This window comes from Rhododendron vialii, chromosome 7a (assembly GCF_030253575.1).
Source record: "Rhododendron vialii isolate Sample 1 chromosome 7a, ASM3025357v1".
Taxonomy (NCBI): domain Eukaryota; kingdom Viridiplantae; phylum Streptophyta; class Magnoliopsida; order Ericales; family Ericaceae; genus Rhododendron; species Rhododendron vialii.
The window spans coordinates 12,796,375-12,819,210 of NC_080563.1; the positions used below are offsets into that span (position 1 = coordinate 12,796,375).

General features: G+C 41.8%; 1 protein-coding gene and 1 pseudogene across 1 annotated transcript; one reads left to right on the forward strand and one right to left on the reverse strand.

The window, feature by feature from the left end:
* Positions 1-14,496: 14,496 nt before the first annotated feature.
* Positions 14,497-16,901, forward strand: LOC131334850 (dynamin-related protein 4C-like). Its single transcript, XM_058370144.1, has one exon. The coding sequence runs from the start codon at positions 14,587-14,589 to the stop codon at positions 16,645-16,647; it is 2,061 nt and encodes a 686-aa protein (XP_058226127.1). The 5' UTR covers positions 14,497-14,586; the 3' UTR covers positions 16,648-16,901.
* A 3,645-nt stretch (positions 16,902-20,546) lies between these two features.
* Positions 20,547-22,608, reverse strand: LOC131332667 (dynamin-related protein 4C-like; annotated as a pseudogene).
* Positions 22,609-22,836: the final 228 nt, after the last annotated feature.

The following is a 22,836-nucleotide window of genomic DNA, read 5'->3' on the forward strand; positions in this document are numbered from 1 at the left end:
TAATGGAGGGGCAAAACTGGGCCAAAGGCATATGATCAACCATGTCAACAGAAAAAATGTTATAACCCTTAACAAATAGGATTTTCATGAACTCACTGCTATTTATACTCTGGAATATTGGAAACTATTTTCAATTGCATCACATTACCACAATAGGATTTTGATGATACCAAAGAATCCGCCAACATAGTGTGAACTAAGGTATTAATACAAATGAAAAAAAAGGGCACCAAAAAACTTACACGGCTTGGAATATAGTAAAAAAAACTCATAGGTCAAACCTGGCTAGCATCGGTCAATTTATTTCACTTTTTCTGCTAAAAAATGGTTATATTGATGGGACAGATTTGGCTTGCTTTGCTTGGGCAATTCCCACCCGAATGAGCTCATCCCCCTCTCCATTTTATCCCCCATCCGCATGTACAAAATAATATTATCCCACCCCTCATCCAAACCAAACTATTTTATCATCCCTTAATATCTCATCCAAACTAATTACTTTTTATCCCCCTCCATAAATTATACCCCATACTATCTTATCTCCTTCATAAATCATACTCTCAAAACTCATCTCGCATCCAACCGAGCCTTATAATAGCCTATGACAAAGAGAGATATCTTCAACCCGAAGGCAATATAATACGTTCTTTGTCTTTGTTGTCACACCCGATTTTGTTCTCTTAATTGTTGGCTCCATTCACTAGACCGATTGTATTCTGCATTTTGATAAGCATTTGATATATAGGTTGATAAGTGCTAAAATATGTATATTTTGGCCCTCCAATCTATATTTATTAGTCTTTTATTTTTGTTAACTGATTGTTATTATTTGTTGTTATGTATAAAGGTTGCTCGAGCTCGATTTTCAAGATTTTGGGTAAAGACGGAAGGTAGCAAAAGTTTTGGGTCAAAGCGCGAAGTAGATGAAACCCAAGGGCCTCTATGTGATTCTTCCCTTCAATTCCTATAAAAACAACTTTTTTACCCTACTGTGAAAAGGAGGCAGCTTTTGGAAAAAAGAAAGGAATTCGGACGGAAGAAGAAAAGAAAGAACGAAGGCTGCCGCATCACTTCTGGGCAGCACGATTCCGATAGAAAGAGCTGCGATCAGGAGGGTTGTTTCGTTTCTCATTATTTTGCTGCTTTCTTTCTTATGTTATTTTCTTCAGAGTTTTTTTTATCTCTTGAAGTTTTTAAGTTTTGTTCAGATCTTTGCATTCCAGTGATTCGTATTGATTTATGTTCTTTATTAAAGTTGTTCGTCGGTATTCAATTAGTTGTTATCTTTTGTTTATTTATTTTATTTTTTTATCTCGCGTAAAAAGCATGATTAATTCTAGGGTTTCTTTCTTTTTATTTTTAATAATGAGTGAGTAATTTTTCTGAGGTTTGGTCGCTAGGTAAAGGCGCACCGCGACCCAATTAGGATTCGTCTCGCAATTTTCTGCACATTAATTTAATTAAATAAATTTAGTTGGTGAAAATTACGTCCGTTGGACGATCCGAGGCATTGCCAGGGCTCATGTGAGCGGGAACAGGGGACCAAAACCTGTTTGCTGCTGTGTACGGGACCGGCAACCATAGGATTCGCATCTTTCGGAGTTTTCAATTCTCCCTAAATTTAATCGTTTTTAGAACTTTGAAAAGCGAGCAGATTCTGATTGGGTAGCGATCGCCGGATTCCCTATGACCTTGCCTCTCTTTTTAATCATTTGAGCAAGTTATCTGTTAGTATTAGTTAATTAATCAACTAAAAGATAAAGGGTGGCTACCTAAGAGCTAATTTTAATACTACAATCCGAGTTTTCACAGCACATACATCACCGTCCTTAGTGGATTCGACTCCGGTCTTACCGGGTATTGTGCTACATCGGTCTCAGCCCTACGCTTGGGGCAACCCATTATTTTAGGTCTAGGAATCGGCCAAGCATTTTTGGCGCCGTTGCCGGGGACGGTAACATGTGTTAAAGAATTTGGGTAGTTAGTTTTTTTTTTTTTTTTTTGTTTTTTAATTTTGTTTGAGCCATCATAGGTAGAGGTGCGCAATCCTCCATTGTAGGAAAGCAATCACCACTAAAGCCTAAGTACTACCGAGACAATACCAAGCGTCTCGTAGCCATTGAGAGAGAGCCGAGAGTAATCGTGGAGGGAGAGTCTTTTAGTGGTGATTCTTTTGATATCGGTGCTCTTTTTGTTGATTTAATAATTGAGCCACCAATAGCAGAGCCACCGATGTCAATGCATGAACACATGCATCCTGAGAGGACCACTCCTCTCGATCCAATAGTTTTACCAACCGAGACGGTGGAAGCACGTAATGCTTTCACCATTAAACCTGGTACGCATAATGCCCTTCCCTTGTTTCATGGGAAGGAGAATGAGGATCCGTATGAGCACGTCCGTCATTTCGAGGGGTTGGTGCGCACCCTGGCCACCACTACTCAATGGGAGAATGCTTGCCTTAAGCTTTTCCCAGCCTCGCTCAGGGACAATGCAGATAAGTGGCTGCGGATGCAGAAGCCACAGTCTCTCAGAACGTGGGCTGCTGTTCGAGATTTATTTTACAAGAAATATTTCTCGGAAAGTAAATCGAAGTACCTGACTCGCCAAGTCCAATCGTATAAGCAGAAAGAGGGCGAGTCGTTTTTAAGGTGCTGGGAGCGGTTCAAAGACTTGCTATTGTCCCTACCGCATCATGGTTTCGTGAAACACCAGTTGGTGTCATTTTTCTATTTGGGCTTGAATGTTGCTACGGTCCAACAAATGGAGTACCTCTGTAAAGAGGAGAATTTTCTAGATAAGTCCCCAGACGATGCGTGGGACTTTCTCGAAGAGTTGGCCGAGAAGCACCGAAGTTGGGAACCTTCCGACCTCGGTGATAGGGCCATGGCTGCACAGGGACCCCGTGGGTCTGGCATTTTTCCTTCTAGTGTGCGAGAGCACAATGTCCAGTCTCAGCTGGACAAGATGGCTAAACAATTAGAGGACTTGAAGCTTAAGCAAGTCCATCAGGCGAATGAGGTGAGAGTCGAAGAGGTGTGTGCGTTATGTGAGTGTCCGGGGCATCTTGTCACTGCTTGCCCCGCATTTCCCATTGTCAAAGACGCATACCATAGTAACCAGGCTGAGGTGAACGCGCTTAACCAGCGTTGGGATCCTTATTCAAATACCTACAATCCAGGGTGGGCCCAAAATCCACTTTTGAGTTGGAGGGATCAAAAAGCCCCGGTGCAACCCCAAGCACCACCTTAGCCGCAAGTTCAGCAGTTCCGGCCTCCTCAAGGCCAAATGACCCAGTTTCGTTACCCACCTCAGCAGCAGCAGGGGTTCGGTCCTTCATCTTTTGGACCACCCCCAGGCATAAACCATCCCCCGCGGGATAAGCAGATTGATGAGATGATGAAGGCTCTCATGCAGTCTCAGTTAAGCTTCACTGAACAAACCAAACAGGCAATTGGTGACATTAGGACCCAATTGACCCAGTTGACGGCGGCAGTTGGACAAGTCCAACAGGAGAAGGGAAAGTTTCCTTCTCAACCTTTAGTCAATGCCGCTGGTACCCATTTTGTGGGCGATTCTTCTGGCCTAAGTAATCCGAATCTCAGTCTGGAAGATGCTAAGGCGATCACCACTCTCAGAAGTGGGAAGGTGATTGACAAAGATTTGCCCCTAAAGCAGAAATCGGTGCCACCCCCGGTGCCGGTAGCTATTCCAGCAGTCGTTCCAGACTTGGGAAGTGTTCCTGAGGTAGAGAAAGAGGCGGAGTCTCCTGAAGTGGTGGTGCCTGCAACTGCGGCCCCCGTGACTCGAACGCCACCCGTTGCTCCATATCCAAATCGCTTGGTGGCGAAACCTAAGGTCAATGTGAACTTTCAAATGCTTGAATTATTCAAGAAAGTTCAGTTTCCAATCTCTTTGATGGAAGCCATTGACGCAATTCCTCAGTTTGCTAAGGTTTTGAAGGATTTGTGTACATCGAAGCGGAGAACTAAGAGTCAGGACAAAGTGCTTCTGACGGAGCAAGTGAGCTCCATTCTCCAAACTGAGATCCCCACCAAGTGTAAGGACCCTGGTTGTCCCACCATCCCTATAGCGATCGTAGGCCAAAAGTTTGATAAGGCTTTACTGGATTTAGGAGCGAGTGTCAACCTGCTCCCCTATTCAGTATACTTAAAGCTTGGCTTAGGCGATTTGAAAGCCACTCCAGTCACGCTACAGTTGGCTGACCGGAGTGTGAGAATTCCAAAGGGGGTGGTGGAGGATGTTCTAATTCAAGTGGGCGAGTTTCTTTTTCCAGTCGACTTCATTGTCCTGGATACATGCCCAATACCAGAGGTCTTTGAAAAGACTCCTATCATCCTAGGCCGTCCATTTTTAGCCACCTCTAGTGCTGTCATGAATTGCAAAACTGGACAAGTCCAATTGTCGTTTGGGGACTTGAAAATGGAGGTGAATGTTTTCAACGTGGATAGCCGGGTTGAGGATGATGAGGAGATATATGAGGTGAGTTTGATCGACACGCTCGTGCAAGAGCATGTCGATAGTGTGTTATACAAGGATCCTCTGGAGATAACCTTAACCGCCGAGGAGGCGTCATTTTTAGATTCTCCAGAGGTAGGAAGTTTAATGGAGATGCTTGCAGTGGAGGATGTGTGTGGCGCCGCTTGGAACCCAGTTCTTGAGCCGCTGGGCGCCCCACTTCCTACAGCTCTCCCATCGTCTGTCCAGCCACCTAAACCAGAGCTAAAGCCTCTGCCGGACACACTTAAGTATGCCTTCCTTAAAGGCGATGATACTTTTCCGGTTGTGATCTCTTCATCCCTTGAGGTAGATCAAGAGGCTAAGTTGCTTACCATGTTGAGAAAGCACGTGGGTGCGATAGGCTGGACAATAGCAGATTTGCAGGGTATTAGTCCAACGGTGTGTACACACCGCATTTTTCTAGATGAGGATGTGAAGCCTACTAGGCAACCTCAGCGTCGTCTGAACCCCAATATGAAGGAGGTGGTTCGGGCTGAGGTGTTGAAGCTTTTAGATGCGGGTATTATTTACCCGATAGCCCATAGTGAGTGGGTGAGCCCAGTGCAGGTGGTACCTAAGAAAGCAGGAGTGACCGTCGTGAGAAACGGCGAAGGTGAGCTAGTGCCGACCCGTGTTCAAACCGGATGGCGAGTTTGCATCGATTACCGGAAGCTCAATGCAAGCACCCGGAAAGACCATTTCCCTCTCCCATTCGTTGATCAAATTTTGGAGAGGGTGGCTGGCCGGGCATTCTATTGCTTCCTGGATGGGTACTCTGGCTACAATCAGATTGAGGTAGCCATGGAGGATCAGGAGAAGACCACCTTCACGTGCCCGTATGGTACGTTTGCCTACCGTCGCATGCCCTTTGGCTTGTGCAATGCTCCCGGAACCTTTTCAAGGTGCATGATGGGAATTTTTAGCGACATGGTAGAGAAGATCGTGGAGGTGTTTATGGATGACTTTTCAGTTTTTGGGGATTCGTTTGACGAATGCCTCGAGAACTTAGGAAAGGTCTTGCAACGGTGCGAGGAGAAGCAGCTTGTGCTTAACTGGGAGAAGTGCCACTTCATGGTGACCCAAGGGATTGTGTTGGGACACATTGTCTCATCCAAGGGTATTGAGGTGGATAAGGCGAAGATTGATTTGATCGCAAATCTTCCCACTCCAAATTCTGTAAAAGACATTCGATCTTTCCTCGGTCACGCCGGTTTCTATAGGCGTTTCATTAAGGGATTCAGTGCTATTTCCTGGCCGTTGTGTCATTTGCTGTCGAAAGACACGCCCTTTGTATGGTCCGAGGCGTGTGAGGAGGCTTTTCAGACGTTGAAGCGGAGTCTCACTACTCCGCCGATCGTGCAGCCTCCGGATTGGAGTTTGCCCTTTGAGTTGATGTGCGACGCCTCTGACTATGCTGTCGGGGCAGTTTTAGGGCAACGGCGAGGGAAGGATCCCTGCGTCGTGTACTACGCGAGCAAGACATTGAATGAGGCACAGATGAACTACACCACTACCGAGAAGGAATTGTTCGCGGTGGTGTTTGCCTTAGACAAGTTCCGGTCCTACTTGGTGGGTTCGCAGATTGTGGTGTATACCGATCATGCGGCATTGAAGTATCTGATGACCAAGCAGGATGCGAAGGCTCGCCTTATCCGATGGATTCTTTTGCTGCAAGAATTCCACCTTGTGATTAAGGATAAGAAAGAGGTTGAGAATGTAGTAGCCGACCACCTGTCTCGTCTGGAGTTTAAGGACCCCACCTCTCATCTCCCCATTGTGGATTCTTTCCCTGACGAGCAGTTGTTCGCTGCTAATGTGTGCCCATGGTTTGCAGATATCGCCAATTATTTGGTGACTGGGCAAATTCCACCCCATTGGTCCACAGCTGAGAAGCAACGATTTTTGAGAGAGGTCCGGCAATATATTTATGATGATCCATATGTGTTCAAGTATTGCGCGGACCAGATAGTGCGCCGGTGTGTCCCCGAAACTGATCAAAGGGGAATTTTAGAGTTTTGTCACACCGAGGCGTGCGGAGGTCATTTCTCCGCAAAGAAGACCGCCGCCAAGGTCAGTGAGTGTGGTTTCTTTTGGCCGAGTCTTTTTAAGGATGCATACGTCTTTTGTAAGTCGTGTGACCGGTGTCAAAAATTAGGCAAGGTTGGCCCGCGGAATATGATGCCCCTACAGAACATTTTTGTGATAGAGGTCTTCGATTGTTGGGGTATTGATTTCATGGGCCCGTTTTCGGTGTCATACGGTTATGAGTACATCCTCTTGGCGGTGGATTATGTTTCCAAGTGGGTTGAGGCAGTCCCCACTAAGACCAGTGATTCCAAGGTCGTACTAGAGTTCTTACGAACTAACATTTTGTCAAGGTTTGGCATGCCACGTGCCATTATCTCTGATCAGGGTACGCACTTTTGCAATAGGTCTTTTGGGGCATTAATGAGCAAGTATGGCATCTCTCACAAGGTGTCTACTGCCTATCACCCTCAAACCAACGGTCAGGCTGAGCTAGCAAATCGTGAGATTAAGGGGATTCTAGAGAAGACCGTGAACCCGAATAGGAAGGATTGGTCACTTCGGTTGACTGATGCCTTGTGGGCCTACCGCACTGCTTACAAGACCGTGTTGGGTGCTTCACCCTACCGGCTCGTTTATGGTAAGGCCTGCCACTTGCCCGTTGAGATGGAGCATAAGGCCTATTGGGCCATTAAGACGCTAAACGCGCGTTTACCTGAGGCGGGTGCCCACAGGAAGCTCCAGTTGTGTGAGCTTGAGGAAATTAGGAATGACGCGTATGAGAGCGCAAGTATTTATAAAGCTAAGGTTAAGGCGTATCATGATAGGAATATTCAGCGCAAAACCTTTAGTGTTGGTCAAAAAGTGTTGTTGTATAACTCGCGCCTTCATTTGTTTCCAGGTAAGTTGAGGTCCCGTTGGGATGGTCCCTACGTTGTGCATAAGGTTTACCCGAATGGTTCTGTAGATATTTGTGACCCGAAAAATAATAATATTTCCAAGGTTAACGGGCAACGTCTAAAACCATTTTTGGAATATGTGGAAATAGGTGAACCTGATGAGGTTTTGGTCGATCCTGTTTATTCGGATGACCCTGTTGTGTAGCCATTGGGCTACGTTCCGACGGGTAGCTTTCGCGTACCACTGTCTTCACTAAGAAGTGGACCCGGCCCCTAGCAATAGAGGTACCCATCATTGACTTGGGTTTTGGGAATAATCTTTGTACACTTGTTCTTTTATTTCTTGTTAATCAACAAAATTCAAAAAAAAAAAAAACAAAAGGAACTTGGAAAAGGAAAAAAATTAGCATAATGGTCTGGTATAGCCGCCTGGTCGAAGCTATGTATGTAGTACTTAGGAGGTTGGGTCTGACGGCAGGCGCATAGTTAGCAGCGAGAATTCTGTCCGAACCATCTGACTTTAATGTTCAAACTCTGTGGAGATTGCTTCACAAACGGAGTGGTGGGTAAGGAATCTGGCAGCCCCAGAGGGAGTGACAGCCTATTAGATGATGGCACTACTTCTCCAGATATCGTTGAATCCTATGCATACTGTCCTTCCAACAAATAGGGAACCACAGTCTTTGGCCAGGGAGAAAATTAGTACCCGTGTCTTTCGCGTGACGAAAGTGGATGGTTTAATTTTTGTCTTTCATTTTATTTATTGCCTTGTTTATTTCTTTTAGTTATTTTTCTTGCTGTCTTGGAGGCTAACATTTTGCAGGTTGTTCGATCCAAGTTGGGGGGTCTCCCTCTACCTATTGTTTACTCTGCTTAGCCCCTCTTTTTCGAGGTGATATCTATCCTCTCTTTTATGCTTATGTCCTATCTTTATTTTTCATGCTTTCAATGAGGACATTGCATAGTTCAAGTTGGGGGGAGGGATCACTTTGTTCTTCATTTGTCAAAATTTAAAAATGAAAAAAATAGTAGGATTCTTTTTGCATGAGACCTGAAAGCTGTTGAGATTGGCTTTTCATTGATTGAGTTGGAGATGTGATAGTCATTGTTTGATTATATTGTGGTGGCATTGTAGTTCTTTTTGCTAGCTTGTCGCGAAGAATTGGTCATGGCATTTATTTTTAGCACATTTGCACTTCACGTCTATTTGGGCTTTGGTTGCTTGTGAGCTGTGACTTGATTATTCTTGATGGCTAGTTTAGTGGAGACTTATGCCCCATGTGAGTTTAGAGCCTTATCTTTTCTTGGAGTGGTGTCAAATAAACTCTTGTTTCTCACGAAAAAAGTAAATTCGTTGTTGATCTCATTATTTTTGTCGTCAAATGTTGGAAATGTTTTGAATTGCCTACTTATCTCTTGGATTTGGAAAATTGCATGGTTATGTTGCCCATTGGAGAGGATTATAGGCTATCTTTGCTATTTAGAGCCGATTCATTTATTTCTTTCATACATTTATCTCTTGTGAACCCATTTGAGCCTCTCGCATGATACCCTTTTCTTGTTGAGCTCCTCTATCTATATTGTGTCTTGAGAAGGCTTAGATAATTGTGTGGATGTATATTTTTCAGAAGAGAGAGTAAATGTAGTGAATTGAGTTTTACTGATTGGTGATCTTTCCCATAAAAAAAAACATTAAAAAAAAAAAGTAAAAAGGGAAGACACCAGATTATTGTGGGAATGAGAAATTCTTGTTCTAAATGTGAGTTTGTGTTAAAGGTAGAAAAGAGAGATGTGGCAAAGTTGAAAAAAAAAAAAGAGAAAAAAATAGGGCATGCATTGTTATATTTGCCCTATGTGAGTTGTGGTTAGCCTATTCTCGGACACTTGAATTTTTACCTAACCTTGAAATACTTTCCCTTACCTAATATTATAACCGAAATGAAAGTCCTATTTGATTCTTGGGGCAATGAGCTGTGAATTGGTGGGTAAAAAGAGTTTTCAATACTTGGCATTCCGTTCATGAGATCGTATATCCACTTTGTAGAGCTTTCTTTTTGTGTCAACTTGTGCAGAGTATTTTGTTTTCAGTTACATATTTCCAACTGCACATATTGAGAGTAATATGCACCTTGTTTCGAGTGATTTCATTTGTTGAGTGCATGACACGGTGAGATTTGAAGTCGAGACTCGGTCCGGAAAGAACTTTTGGTTATTTTTCACTTGTGACCGAAGCCCTTGTTCACACACGCTGAGTATAGGTACCATGGCAAATTTTTCTGACTTGATAGTATCTAGAACTGTTTATGCCCATTATCTCATCGCGATGGCTTCATATTCTTTGCTTGAAATATCATTAAGCTGTCTTACAGGTTTTTGGGGTTCATGTGAAAAGTATTCACAATGTTTGTGGGTGTTCATGCTGTAAACCCTCACGAGACTCCACTCGTCCTCTGGGGATCGCCTAGGGGTTTAAAAGGCTTGTTGCACATGCTAAGTGCAATCGTGAGTCCTACGAAAGTGACGTAGTTAGAATTTATTTATTTTTTATTATTCTCTTTGCTCGAGGACTAGCAAAATGTAAGTTGGGGGGTGTGATAAGTGCTAAAATATGTATATTTTGGCCCTCCAATCTATATTTATTAGTCTTTTATTTTTGTTAACTGATTGTTATTATTTGTTGTTATGTATAAAGGTTGCTCGAGCTCGATTTTCAAGATTTTGGGTAAAGACGGAAGGTAGCAAAAGTTTTGGGTCAAAGCGCGAAGTAGATGAAACCCAAGGGCCTCTATGTGATTCTTCCCTTCAATTCCTATAAAAACAACTTTTTTACCCTACTGTGAAAAGGAGGCAGCTTTTGGAAAAAAGAAAGGAATTCGGACGGAAGAAGAAAAGAAAGAACGAAGGCTGCCGCATCACTTCTGGGCAGCACGATTCCGATAGAAAGAGCTGCGATCAGGAGGGTTGTTTCGTTTCTCATTATTTTGCTGCTTTCTTTCTTATGTTATTTTCTTCAGAGTTTTTTTTATCTCTTGAAGTTTTTAAGTTTTGTTCAGATCTTTGCATTCCAGTGATTCGTATTGATTTATGTTCTTTATTAAAGTTGTTCGTCGGTATTCAATTAGTTGTTATCTTTTGTTTATTTATTTTATTTTTTTATCTCGCGTAAAAAGCATGATTAATTCTAGGGTTTCTTTCTTTTTATTTTTAATAATGAGTGAGTAATTTTTCTGAGGTTTGGTCGCTAGGTAAAGGCGCACCGCGACCCAATTAGGATTCGTCTCGCAATTTTCTGCACATTAATTTAATTAAATAAATTTAGTTGGTGAAAATTACGTCCGTTGGACGATCCGAGGCATTGCCAGGGCTCATGTGAGCGGGAACAGGGGACCAAAACCTGTTTGCTGCTGTGTACGGGACCGGCAACCATAGGATTCGCATCTTTCGGAGTTTTCAATTCTCCCTAAATTTAATCGTTTTTAGAACTTTGAAAAGCGAGCAGATTCTGATTGGGTAGCGATCGCCGGATTCCCTATGACCTTGCCTCTCTTTTTAATCATTTGAGCAAGTTATCTGTTAGTATTAGTTAATTAATCAACTAAAAGATAAAGGGTGGCTACCTAAGAGCTAATTTTAATACTACAATCCGAGTTTTCACAGCACATACATCACCGTCCTTAGTGGATTCGACTCCGGTCTTACCGGGTATTGTGCTACATCGGTCTCAGCCCTACGCTTGGGGCAACCCATTATTTTAGGTCTAGGAATCGGCCAAGCATAGGTGATTATTTGAAACCATGGCCTCTTCAATATATTTTGATATAGATGTATCCATGCCCTTTTTTTTGGTTGGAAATTCATGCCTTCACTCCAAGTCAAAAAAAGTGTGGTCATTTCCTCAACACAAATTGCATGACACTGTAAATTTTTTTTTTGAAAATTTGACCTTACCAAAATGTATTTCCCCTGTATATAAAAGCATTCACTTTCTTTGTGTAGAAAGAAAAAGTAAGAGCATGAATGAATCAGTAAAGTAAAAGTAAAGTAAATGTGAAAAGGCCCGTAAAAGAGTTCAGTTTCTCCTTCCTAAACAATCGTTAAGGAAAATGAAAAAGTAAGAGCATGGATAAGGTAAAAGTGTGTTACAAAAATAAAAAAAGTCAAGAACAATAGTATAACACAATTATATAAAAAGATGACTTTAGGAACTTTTGAGATAGAGGGGTAAGTCGTGAGAGAGGATGTGTTCTTGCATCCTTTCTCATAAGGGTTGGTGGGACCCACAACATTATTTGGAGGATGCCACCATCACTCGTGAGCGAGGATGTGTTCCTAGCTTTTTTTTTGTAAATAAATAAACATGAAGTGCCTGCATGCAACTTTCCAAAATCCAAATGCGGCGACCCGTACAGCCGAATTCTTGGTTGCTAAGGAGTTGGTCCACAGTTTTCTTCTTTGAGAAGGAGTTGGTTATGACATCATCCCATCCATCCATTTCACAACCAAGTAAAAGTGGAGAAACTGGGGAAGAACTCTTAAAAAGGAATCAGACATTGTTCGTTTTAGGATTCGGTCCATGAAAATTGACTTGACCATTTTCTCCGGTTGGCTTATTTCTTGGGTATATTTTGATGATCTAAATTGTTTGTAATTTTGGAGTTTGTCGAGAATATTAATCACATCGAAATTCAAGTTGATTAGATATCGTTTAATATGATTTCGAAGCACTTTTTTTTTTGAGAATATAACAAGATTACAACTGAATCGGAACCATTTAACGCACTTATCTCAAGACAAATGCATTCCGAAATTATATCAACCGGTATTTAATCAACGTGATTTTTGACGTGATTAATGTTATTGACGAGTTCTGAAACGTTAATAGTTTGGATCATCGGCCTTGTTCGTTTTGGGGTTTTGAGAGAGATTTTCAGAGTAGTAAGTGGAGATAGATAGATAAAAAAAATTTATTGAATACAGTATCCAGAGTATTTGAGTCCCCCAAAGGAACAAGGTCCAAAATGGACTTGGAAAGGGCCTACAAAAAAGCTAAAAAAGCTTCCCTCCCCTTGTTTGGTTGAGAAGGAAATTGGGAGGAAAAATAACTAGTAAGTTTTGAGAACAGCTTTCCTCTACTTTTTCCTCACTTTTGTACCCTTAACCATTTTTTCTTTCTTTTTCATTTCTTTTCACAAATTCCAAACGTTAGAAAGTATTAAGAGTTACACCGCATAAATAAGAGCAATGATATCTAAATTTAGATCCCCTCTTACAAGGATTGGTGAGACCCCTAACATTCTCGGGTACAGAACTCTGTCTGCCGTATCCTTTCTGTTTTTGTTCTGTACCCGTTAGGGGTGTGCACGGGTCGGACGGGTCGGGGTCGGCCCTGACCCCGACCCCAACTGGTCGGTTATCGCTTTTTTTTTTTTTGGGACCCGGACCCGAACCCGAACCGAAGGAAGGGGGGGATACCCGGCCGTGTAACCGATTTTTTTGGTCGGGTCGGGCGGGTCCGACCAAAACCGAAGTAAACTATATGAATTCGTTACCTTTTTGGTCGGGTTGGTCGGGTCGGGTAAGAAAAAACAGCCCCCCAAGCCCTGAACCGAAAACTGATTTTTTTGGAAACATATACCCGTACCCGACCGAACCACATGTTCGGCCCCGCCCGAAACCCTTCGGGTCGGGTCGGGTTCGATGGGTCTCAGTTTTTTTTTGCACACCCCTAGTACCCGTATCCTTTCGGAAAGGAAAAGGTAAGAGCATGAGCTGGGTAGGTAAAGTAAAAGAAGTGTTCGTTTGGCCTAGGTTGTGTGAAAACTGAGGTGGCACTTTCTAACAGGAGAAAGTGGATTCCTTTTGCTATTATACATATACTAGTATAAAAAATATTTGAAACCCATTTCAACCCTTAGCACTGAAAAAGGTATTCGGTTTTTAGTTTAGGTGATTTTTTTTTCTAAAATAATTACTACTAGCTAGTATTAGATTCACTTCACAATTTTGTTTTCAAGATTATAACCAAAAAGTGCCTCCGTCGCTTTCTCACTCTATCGCTGATTAAGGGTGTGTTTGGAAAGAAATTCGGTGTTATGGTCACTATATTTTCTGTCATTTTTTTCTTTAATTTTTATTTGATTCATATCACAATTTTGGAATTAACCATTTATTAAGTTGAGTAAAATTTAAAAGTAAGTATGACCTGAAATCCCAAGAAGTTAACCTAAAGAAAAAAATAAACTCAAAAAAGATAGTTTGTCACTTTTCTTTAGTAGGATATTTGAATTCTCTCAACTTTGGTCCACATTTTTTCTACTTTTCAATTACTCTCATCGAGAAGACTGATTAATTTCAAAATTAAAAAAAAAACTAAACAAAAAATCTCTAACACTAAACATCAAGTAATGTACCCTCTATCTTCAGAAAAAAATAAATTTGTCCAATACACCCTAACTTGTTCGACGTATTCGGTGAAAGTGGTGCAAGAGTTAGTGGAGTCTCCGTTTTTTCTTGCCAAGTTATGGTGTCTCAAATCTCTCACAAATTTTAGTAATTTGAATATTCTCATGCTTTGACGCTCATGCTTCAACTTTCGTTCGAGATTTTGAACTGTAGCATGCGCATTATGTGACAAAGCGGTAACTCATTATTCCGGGAGTACAAGTAAGTAAGCGATGCCAAATGATACAACTATTAGCCACAATAATTAGTCCAAGTTTCGGAGAGTATTATAATCTAAAATAATACTCATAAAGCCTTTGTTTGGCCGTCGATTTTGAGATATATTTTTAAGATAAAAAATAATTTATAGGTTTTTTTTTTTTTTTTACATTTTAACATTTTTTTTTTTGATTTTTCGAATAGAAGTACTATACTATTTACCTCCAAAAAGTTTTTAAAAAAAATAAACAAAAAAAATCTTGATAAAAAATCACGAAAAACGAAAACAAATACGGATGACAAAAAAGTCCAAATTTTTGGAGAGAACATTAATGAGAATCAGCTTCAGCTTCCGGGCATAAACTCTATAAACACATCAGTTCTTCAAGGATAGTGCGCGCAGGCTTCCAAAAACTCCAGAAAATACTTCCCATAGTACACTTCCACCTACCATCTTTCCCCCCTTCTCTTCTCTCTCTCAATGGGTTCACGCTACTCAACAACAGCTCAACAACAGCTACAGAATGCCCATGTGGAGGACGAAGAAGGTAATCCAAGACTCTCAATAATGGCTGAAGATGGAGAAGAAACATCTCTTCCCATTTCAGCCCATCCGCCGCTGATGTTTTCCTTCAACGAGCGTATCCGCCCTCTGCTCGACGTGGTCGACAAGCTGCGCCACCTCAAAGTGGCCCAAGAAGGCATCCAGCTCCCAACCATAGTTGTGGTTGGCGACCAATCATCTGGAAAATCAAGTGTGCTGGAGTCCCTAGCTGGCATAAGTCTCCCCCGTGGCCAAGGCATTTGCACCAGGGTTCCCCTGATCATGAGGCTTCAACACCACCAAAATCCTCAACCGGAGCTCCACCTGGAGTACCATGGCAAAATAGTCCCAACCGGCGAAACCCACGTCGCGGAAGCCATTGTTTTGGCAACTGATGAGATTGCAGGCAATGAGAAGGGAATATCAAACGTCCCATTGACTCTGGTTGTCAAAAAGAAAGGTGTTCCGGATCTTACTATGGTGGATCTCCCTGGGATCACTCGGGTGCCTGTTCATGGCCAACCTGAGGACATATATGAGCAGATCTCAGAGATTATAATGGAGTACATCAAACCAGAAGAGAGCATAATACTGAATGTTTTGTCTGCCACTGTCGATTTCCCTACATGTGAATCAATAAGGATGTCTCAGCGTGTCGACAAGTCCGGTGAGAGGACTCTTGCTGTGGTTACCAAAGCCGATAAAGCTCCTGAAGGTTTGCTTGAGAAGGTTACTGCTGATGATGTTAACATTGGGCTCGGTTATGTATGCGTGAGGAACCGGATTGGGGAAGAGTCCTATGAGGAAGCCCGTGAGGAAGAAGCCCATCTGTTTCAAAGTCATCCTTTGCTGTCCAAAATTGATAAGTCCATAGTTGGAGTTCCAGTTCTTGCTCAGAAGCTGGTGCATATACAGGCTACAATTATCTCCAAATGTTTGCCGGAGATTGTGCGGAAGATAAACGACAAGCTGAATTCCAGCATGTCGGAGTTGAATAAAATGCCACAGCATCTATCTTCAGTTAGTGAAGCAATGACGGTTTTTATGAGGATCATTGGGTTTTCGAAAGAGTCTCTGAGGAAAATCCTCATGAGAGGCGAGTTTGATGAATACCCAGAAGACAGAAAAATGCATTGCACTGCTCGGTTGGTTGAAATGCTGAACCAATATGCCGGTGAGCTTCAAAAGAGTGCAGAAAATAAGTTGACGGAGAACTTTCTAATGGATGAGATGAGGGTCCTAGATGAAGTTAAAGGAATTGGGCTACCCAACTTCCTCCCTCGCACTGCCTTCCTTGTAATTCTCCAAAAAAAGGTCAAGGAGATATCCAAAACGCCGGTTGATTTCATGGCGAAAGTGTGGGACTACATTGAAACTGTGCTCATAACTGTTTTCATGAACCATTGCAAAAATTACCCTCAACTCCAATCGGCTATGAGGAGGGCGACCCATAATCTTGTAGCAAAGATAAAAGATGAATCTTTGGATAGAGTGATGGAGATTGTAGAGATGGAGAACCTCGCGGATTATACTTGCAGTCCGGAGTACATGTCAGACTGGGGTAAGCTAATGGCTCAACAGAATTTGTTCATGGAGGTCATGAATGATCACTCCAAACCAACAAGGATAATGGTTGAAGGTTTCGGGGAGATAGAGGTTGGGCATCTTTGCGGTCATTCAGATGTTTTAGAGCAAGCATTTGACATGAAAATGAGGATCACTGCATATTGGAAGGTTGTCCTGAAAAGGTTGGTCGATAGCATGGCTCTGCACTTGCTGCTACGCATTCGGAACTTGGTTGACCACGACATTGAAGCAGAGATTGTGAATGAGCTTATGGGATCTCCAGTGGGCGGTCCAGGTGCAATACAAAGGATGCTCGAAGAATCTCCATCTGCTGCAAAAAAGCGTGAGAGGCTGAACAGGAGTATCAAGTTGCTTAAGGACTCTAAGGAGGTTGTGGCTCATATCATCGATAGGATCACTGTCGTTGATTAAAGCTAAAACTTCCTTTCTTAGTTTTCTGTCTCGACGCTGTTTGGTTTGTGTTGTTTGGTTTATGTTGTCGGTCATTTTGTTTGCGTTACTTTTGTTTCTGTCGTCGGCTATTAGCGCTTATGTTTGTCGTTATGTCTGTCGTTTTGTGTCGTTCGCACTAGCTAGGTGTTCCTGCTTCCTAGGCTGTCTACTATCTATAAAAAAGACTTGTCATGAATATTACTATGAACGGCTTTTGTGTATTACTCCAATTGCTGCAGCTTTAGTATGCCTAGTTTGATTTGTTTTCATTTCTGTTGAGCATCATTTCTGAAGAGATTCATTTGCATTCTCTCTGTTAATGTAATTGGCAATTTCCGGATGCAACAAACCATTGGAGTCTGTATTTATTCTTTTTCCATTTGGGTTTGGGAGGTGATTTTATTTTGTCTAGATTAGATACTCTGCCCGTTGGTTCAAGAGTTGATCCCGAAGGCCATGCCGTGCATTTTGCCTGGAAAGATATATGCATCTTATGTGCATTTAGCTTAATATTTTTCCATGCATCACTAAAGCTTTTCAATGTCTTAATCTTTTATGAAATCTCATGTTTGCACTAATCTTATATTATTGGCCTTGTTTTATTTGAAGGGAAATTTTGTCTAAGGCCTTTTAAGTGCTTGCGCCTTAGCAGCGCCTTACTAGACTAAGGCCCTTGTGCGCATGCTAAAAGCGCCTTAGAAGGGCACTCCAACATTTTTCCTTGCTTTGGACATACATAAGTATATTGTTCATCATTCTAGGGTACAAAAGAGTGATAGCCCACTTTAGAGAGAGAGAGAGAACAATACTCCTCTTGCTCTTGTGCTTTCAATTGCTTTTGGATGATTTGAATCTAGCATTCAATCATCTTTGTTCAATCTAGAGAAATACTTCCATGATCCATGTATTCTCTCTAAGTTGATTCTTTTGCATAAAAACCTTCACTTTACAAAATCCATACTTTCATGCCTATGAATCTACATGGCCGGATGATACCGAAGCCGTTCTAGAGCGGAGATCGAGATGGTGTTGCTCGAGGAGTCCATGGAATCAAGAAGGGGCACGGGGTGCTAGGCAAGAAGTGGAGTTAGGTGTGATTTCGGGTACAAGTCGATAATTCCTAACTTGTAGTCTTTTTGCCTAACCTTTTAATTTATAGAAATTGGAGTAGATTAGGTCGTGGTTTTATGCTTAGGGTGCGTTGGCCCTAAGTAGTTTCCACGTATATCTCGTGTTTGCGTTCTTTAGTTTTATCGCTCTGTACTTATATTGTTGAATCGAATAGTTTGGGATGAAGATTGGATAGTTGTTTAAGTTGGTGGTTGAGTTAATTTTAGGAGAATTTGCACTTACACCCGCTGTACTATCACCGATTTGCACATACACCCCTTATACTCCAAATTTAGGCACTTACACCCCCTGTACTTTGAACTGAAGCGCAACTATTAGAAAATCCGTTAAAATGGATGGAAAAGCTACTGGCAGGAGATTTTCCTCCAAAATGAGGAAGAAAATGCCCAAAATAACCCTAATAGCCATTTATAAACTATGTCAAACTCCCCTTCCAAAAAACAGAGCATCCAAACCCCTTCCTTCTCCTAACCCACACTCTCTCTCTTCTCTCACAAGATGTCTTCTCAAACATCAAGAAGCCCATCAATTTCAAGCCCGACTTGAAATTGATGGGCTTCTTGATGTTTGAGAAGACATCCGACTTGAAATTGATGGGCTTCTTGATGTTTGAGAAGACATCTTGTGAGATAAGAGAGGGGCATTGTTCCACTTAACTTTTTCTTGTCGGTTTCATCCCCTTCTTCTTCGCCGGCGGCTTCAACCACACACGACTTGATTGATTTTTGTCGTCGCGAAGTTTTCGGCAAAAAACCCCATTCTGAAAGGACGAAGGAATGCATTTGTTGTAGTGTGACACCAGTATTTGAAAGAATGGAGGATGGACGAGATTGGGTTTCCGACTGGTTTGGGTTTATACCGACTACGGTTTCTCGAAAAATTGAGCTCCAAAATCAAATTGATGGGTTCCGTTTTAGATGGATATGGTCGATTAATATCATCAACGAGAATCTCAGGATGTGCACGCGAGAATTTTACAGATCTGGTAGGCGGACGAAACGGGATTATCGCGGGATGAAACGGGATTAACGTGAGGACAAAAGGTATTATGGTTTCGTCCCCAATTTGGACGCTATATATATATATATATATATATATATATATATATATATATATATATATATATATATATATATATATATATATATATATATATATATATATATATATATATATATATATAATAACAACAAAAGGGCATTAATGGGATAAAAACTAGTACGAGGACGAATTCATAATTAGCTCAAAATGGGAGGACGAAATCATAATTCTGGAAGGCTTCTAGGACGAATAATTAAGCCTCCCTAGAAGGAAGTCCAAGGATAGAATTCCTCACACACAAACCCTGCATTGTTGTGAAGTAGTTCGAAGTTCCGAAAGAAATGAAAAATAGAGAAAGGAAGGAATGCAAGAAAGAAAGGAGGAGGGAATCTTTCGAGGTCTGCTACAATCATCTGAAGTTTCTTCTGATTCCAAAGTAACAGGTTGCCATTGTGCGATGAGCGAAGAATGCTGACAACAATGCATGCCTTGGTTGAGCCTAATGCTACCTCTTCAAAATGTGTAATTGTTCCCATGTATTCTTCAATGGTCTCTAAGTGGAATACTAACTATCAAAATATCAGAAAACATTGTCGAAAGGGGTTTGCTTGAATGCAAGTTAACCACAAAGCTATAATTTTAGCGGCGTTCTTTAAAATTAATAGTCAGATCAAGTAGCAGCAGCAGTTACGAAGGCGTGGATATTGTCCCCAATATGCTGAAGTCTCAGCCCAGGTAAAACAGAACAGTGAAGCTACATGCATCTACCCTGGATCCAAACACATGCCATTAGTCGCATGACATATAGTATAGGCAAACGAGCTTCTCAATGCAATATATAGCCTCTTATCTAGCACCGACATGGACAAGTAACATGACATTGAATCTCCAACATGCAAAATTTAAAAAATTGGAAAATGAGAGGTTGGGGGAACACATTTAGAAAAACATATATGTGTACTATTCGTTTGAACAAAAACTAAAAAAAGTAAGGCTCTACTTGTAAATATGCAACACCACGTACACTTTAATTACATTCATCATTATATCATCCACAAAAGTATTTCAATGAAAAAGCATTTCGGCTTTTATGTGTCTTTCTAATAACCAATATGCGACTTCTCTAAGTTTTACTAATAAACAGTGGTAAACTAAATATCATATCAAAGCAATTATGTAACCACATCAATTCAACTGTTAATATGAGATATTGTAGGTACATTAGCTTGCTAACTTCGCCACTGTTTTGTACCTAAATATTTTGGACCAACTCTTGTAATTGAGTCCCGTCAGCTATAATGGAGAACATGCAATTAGTACAATATATAAATGCTCATTTCCTTAACTGCAACTATCAAGTTGATAAATTTGCTAAAGTAGTTTGGTGTTTGTCCAAGTTCACCTTACCAATGAATTTCGCAAGTTTTTTCTACGAAGGGGAGCTCAATCAAATCAAACTAAAGTATAGTGAAACTTCAGAAAATAGATATTGTCATAGATATATTTTCCAAAGCACTTGACCAATTTCTCACTGGAAAATAGTTTTCCAGTAGAAAATACAAAATAGCCAGCTTAGGAAGCAGGGACCCAACAAAAATAACCAAACCAGCCAACTTAAACGGGACTACTCAATTGCGAAACACAAACAAACTGACCGAAAACATAAAACCAAACAAGATTCTGAAGCAAAGAAACAGACATTCAGCTTAATCCTTGACGGTGATCCTATCCATAATCTCAGCCACCACATCCTTCGAGTCCTTGAGCAACTTGATGCTTTTGTTCAGCCTCTCGCGCTTCTTCGCAACAGCAGGGGATTCTTCAAGAATCCTTTCAATGCCACCACCATGCGGTCCCATAAACTCATTGACAACTTCTATTTCCATGTCACGGTTAACCAAGTTCTGAACACTAAGCAGCAAGTGCAGAGCCATGCTATCGACAAACCTATTCAGAACAACTTTCCAATATGCAGTGATTCTCATTTTCATATCAAACGCCTGCTCTCTAACACTAGGGTAATCCCGTAGATGGCCAACTTCAATCTCCCCAAAACCTTCGATCGATATCTTTGAGATACTGGAGTAAATATTCATGGCCTCCGTGAACACATTCTGTTGAGCCATAAGCTTACCCCATTCCGACGTGTATTCCGGACTGCATGTGTAATCAGCAAGCTTCTCCATCTCCACTATCTCCATCACGTGATCAAAAGACTTCTGCTTCATCTTTTCTATGAGATTACGGGCTGCTCTCATTGTAGAGGCTTGGAGTTGCGGGTAACTATCGCAATGATTCGTGAAAACAGATATAACAACTTGCAGGATGTAGTCCCACACTTTGGCTATGAAATCCACCGGTGTTTTGGATATCTCCTTAACTTTTTTCTGCAGGATCATGAGGAAGGCAGTGCGGGGAAGGAAATTAGGTAGCCCAATTCCTTTGGTTTCATTGAGCACCCTAAACTCCTCCAGCAGAAAGTTGTCTGTTGATTTATCTTCATCACTCTTTTGAAGCTCATCGGAATACTGGTTCAACATTTCAACCAACCGAGCAGTGCAGTGCAGTGCATGTGTTTCTCATCTGGGTACTCATCGAATTCGGCTCTCAGGAGAATTTTCTTCAGGGACTCTTTGGACAACCCAATAATCCTCATAAACGCCGTCATTGCTTCAGCAACCGAAGATAGATTCTGAGGCATTTTGTTTAACTCAGAAATGCTTGCGTTCAGCTTCTCATTGATCTTCCGCACGATATCCGGCAAGCATCTTGAAATAATTGTTGCTTGTATTTGGACCAGCTTCTGAGCGAGAACTGGTACACCAACCATAGACTCATCAATCTTGGATAGCGAAGGATGAGTTTGGAATAGTCCAGCTTCTTCCACACGGGCTTCCTCGTATGACTCATCGCCAATCTGATTCCTCACGCAAACGTAGCCAAGCCCAATGTTCACATCATCAGCAGTGACCTTCTCAAGCAAACCTTCTGGAGCTTTATCAGCCTTAGTAACCACAGCAAGAGTCCTCTCACCGGTTTTGTCCACCCGCTGAGACATCCTTATTGATTCGCAAGTAGGGAAATCAACAGTAGCAGATAAAACATTCAATATTATGCTCTCTTCTGGTTTTATGTACTCCATAATAATCCCAGATATCTGCTCATAAATATTTTCGGGTTGGCCATGAACAGGTACTCTAGTGATCCCAGGGAGATCCACCATTGTAATAGCCGGAACACCTCTCTTTTTCACAACCAAAGTCAATGGGGTGTTTGATATCCCCTTCCCATTCCCTGCAATCTCATCAGTAGCCGAAACAATGGCTTCGGCAATGTGGGTTTCATCGGTGGGGACAGTCTTGCCATGGTACTCCAAATAGAGCTCTGGTTGAGCATGTGGGTGGTGTTGGAGCCTCATAATGAGGGGAACTCTGGTGCAAATGCCTTGGCCGCGGGGAAGACTTATTCCGGCAAGCGATTCCAAAACGCTCGATTTTCCAGCTGATTGGTCACCGACCACCACAATGGTCGGAAGCTGGATGCCTTCTTGTGCCACTTTTAGATGGCGGAGCTTATATCGACCGCGTCGAGCAGAGGGCGGATCCGCTCGTTCAACGAAAACATCAACGGAGGGTGGACTGGAACGAGAGCAGGTGTTTCTTCTTCAGCAACTAATGCAAGTGGCTGTGCATCGAAAGCCAATGGGGCTTTTGCGTTGCTTTCTTTCTGCTGCAACCCTGTCTTGCTATGCGTATTTTTTGAACCCATTTTTTTTTTCGAGAGAAATTGATTGTGAGAGAGAGATGGTTCATGAAAGTGTATGGTGGGATGCATTTATAGGGCTTAATTTCAAAAAATGCTGTGGAAAACGAAAGGTCTTGTTTATTCACCCGAGTGTAAAAGCTTTGTAGTTTGGGTTGGCAAATTGGGATTCTTAAAACTCGTGTTTATTCACCCGAGTGTAAAAGCTTTCATTACCGAAAACCAGTAGCTCTT

Excerpts from the sequence above, each read along its gene's own strand:
- LOC131334850 (XM_058370144.1), top strand. The coding sequence starts at position 14,587 with ATGGGTTCACGCTACTCAACAACAGCTCAACAACAGCTACAGAATGCC.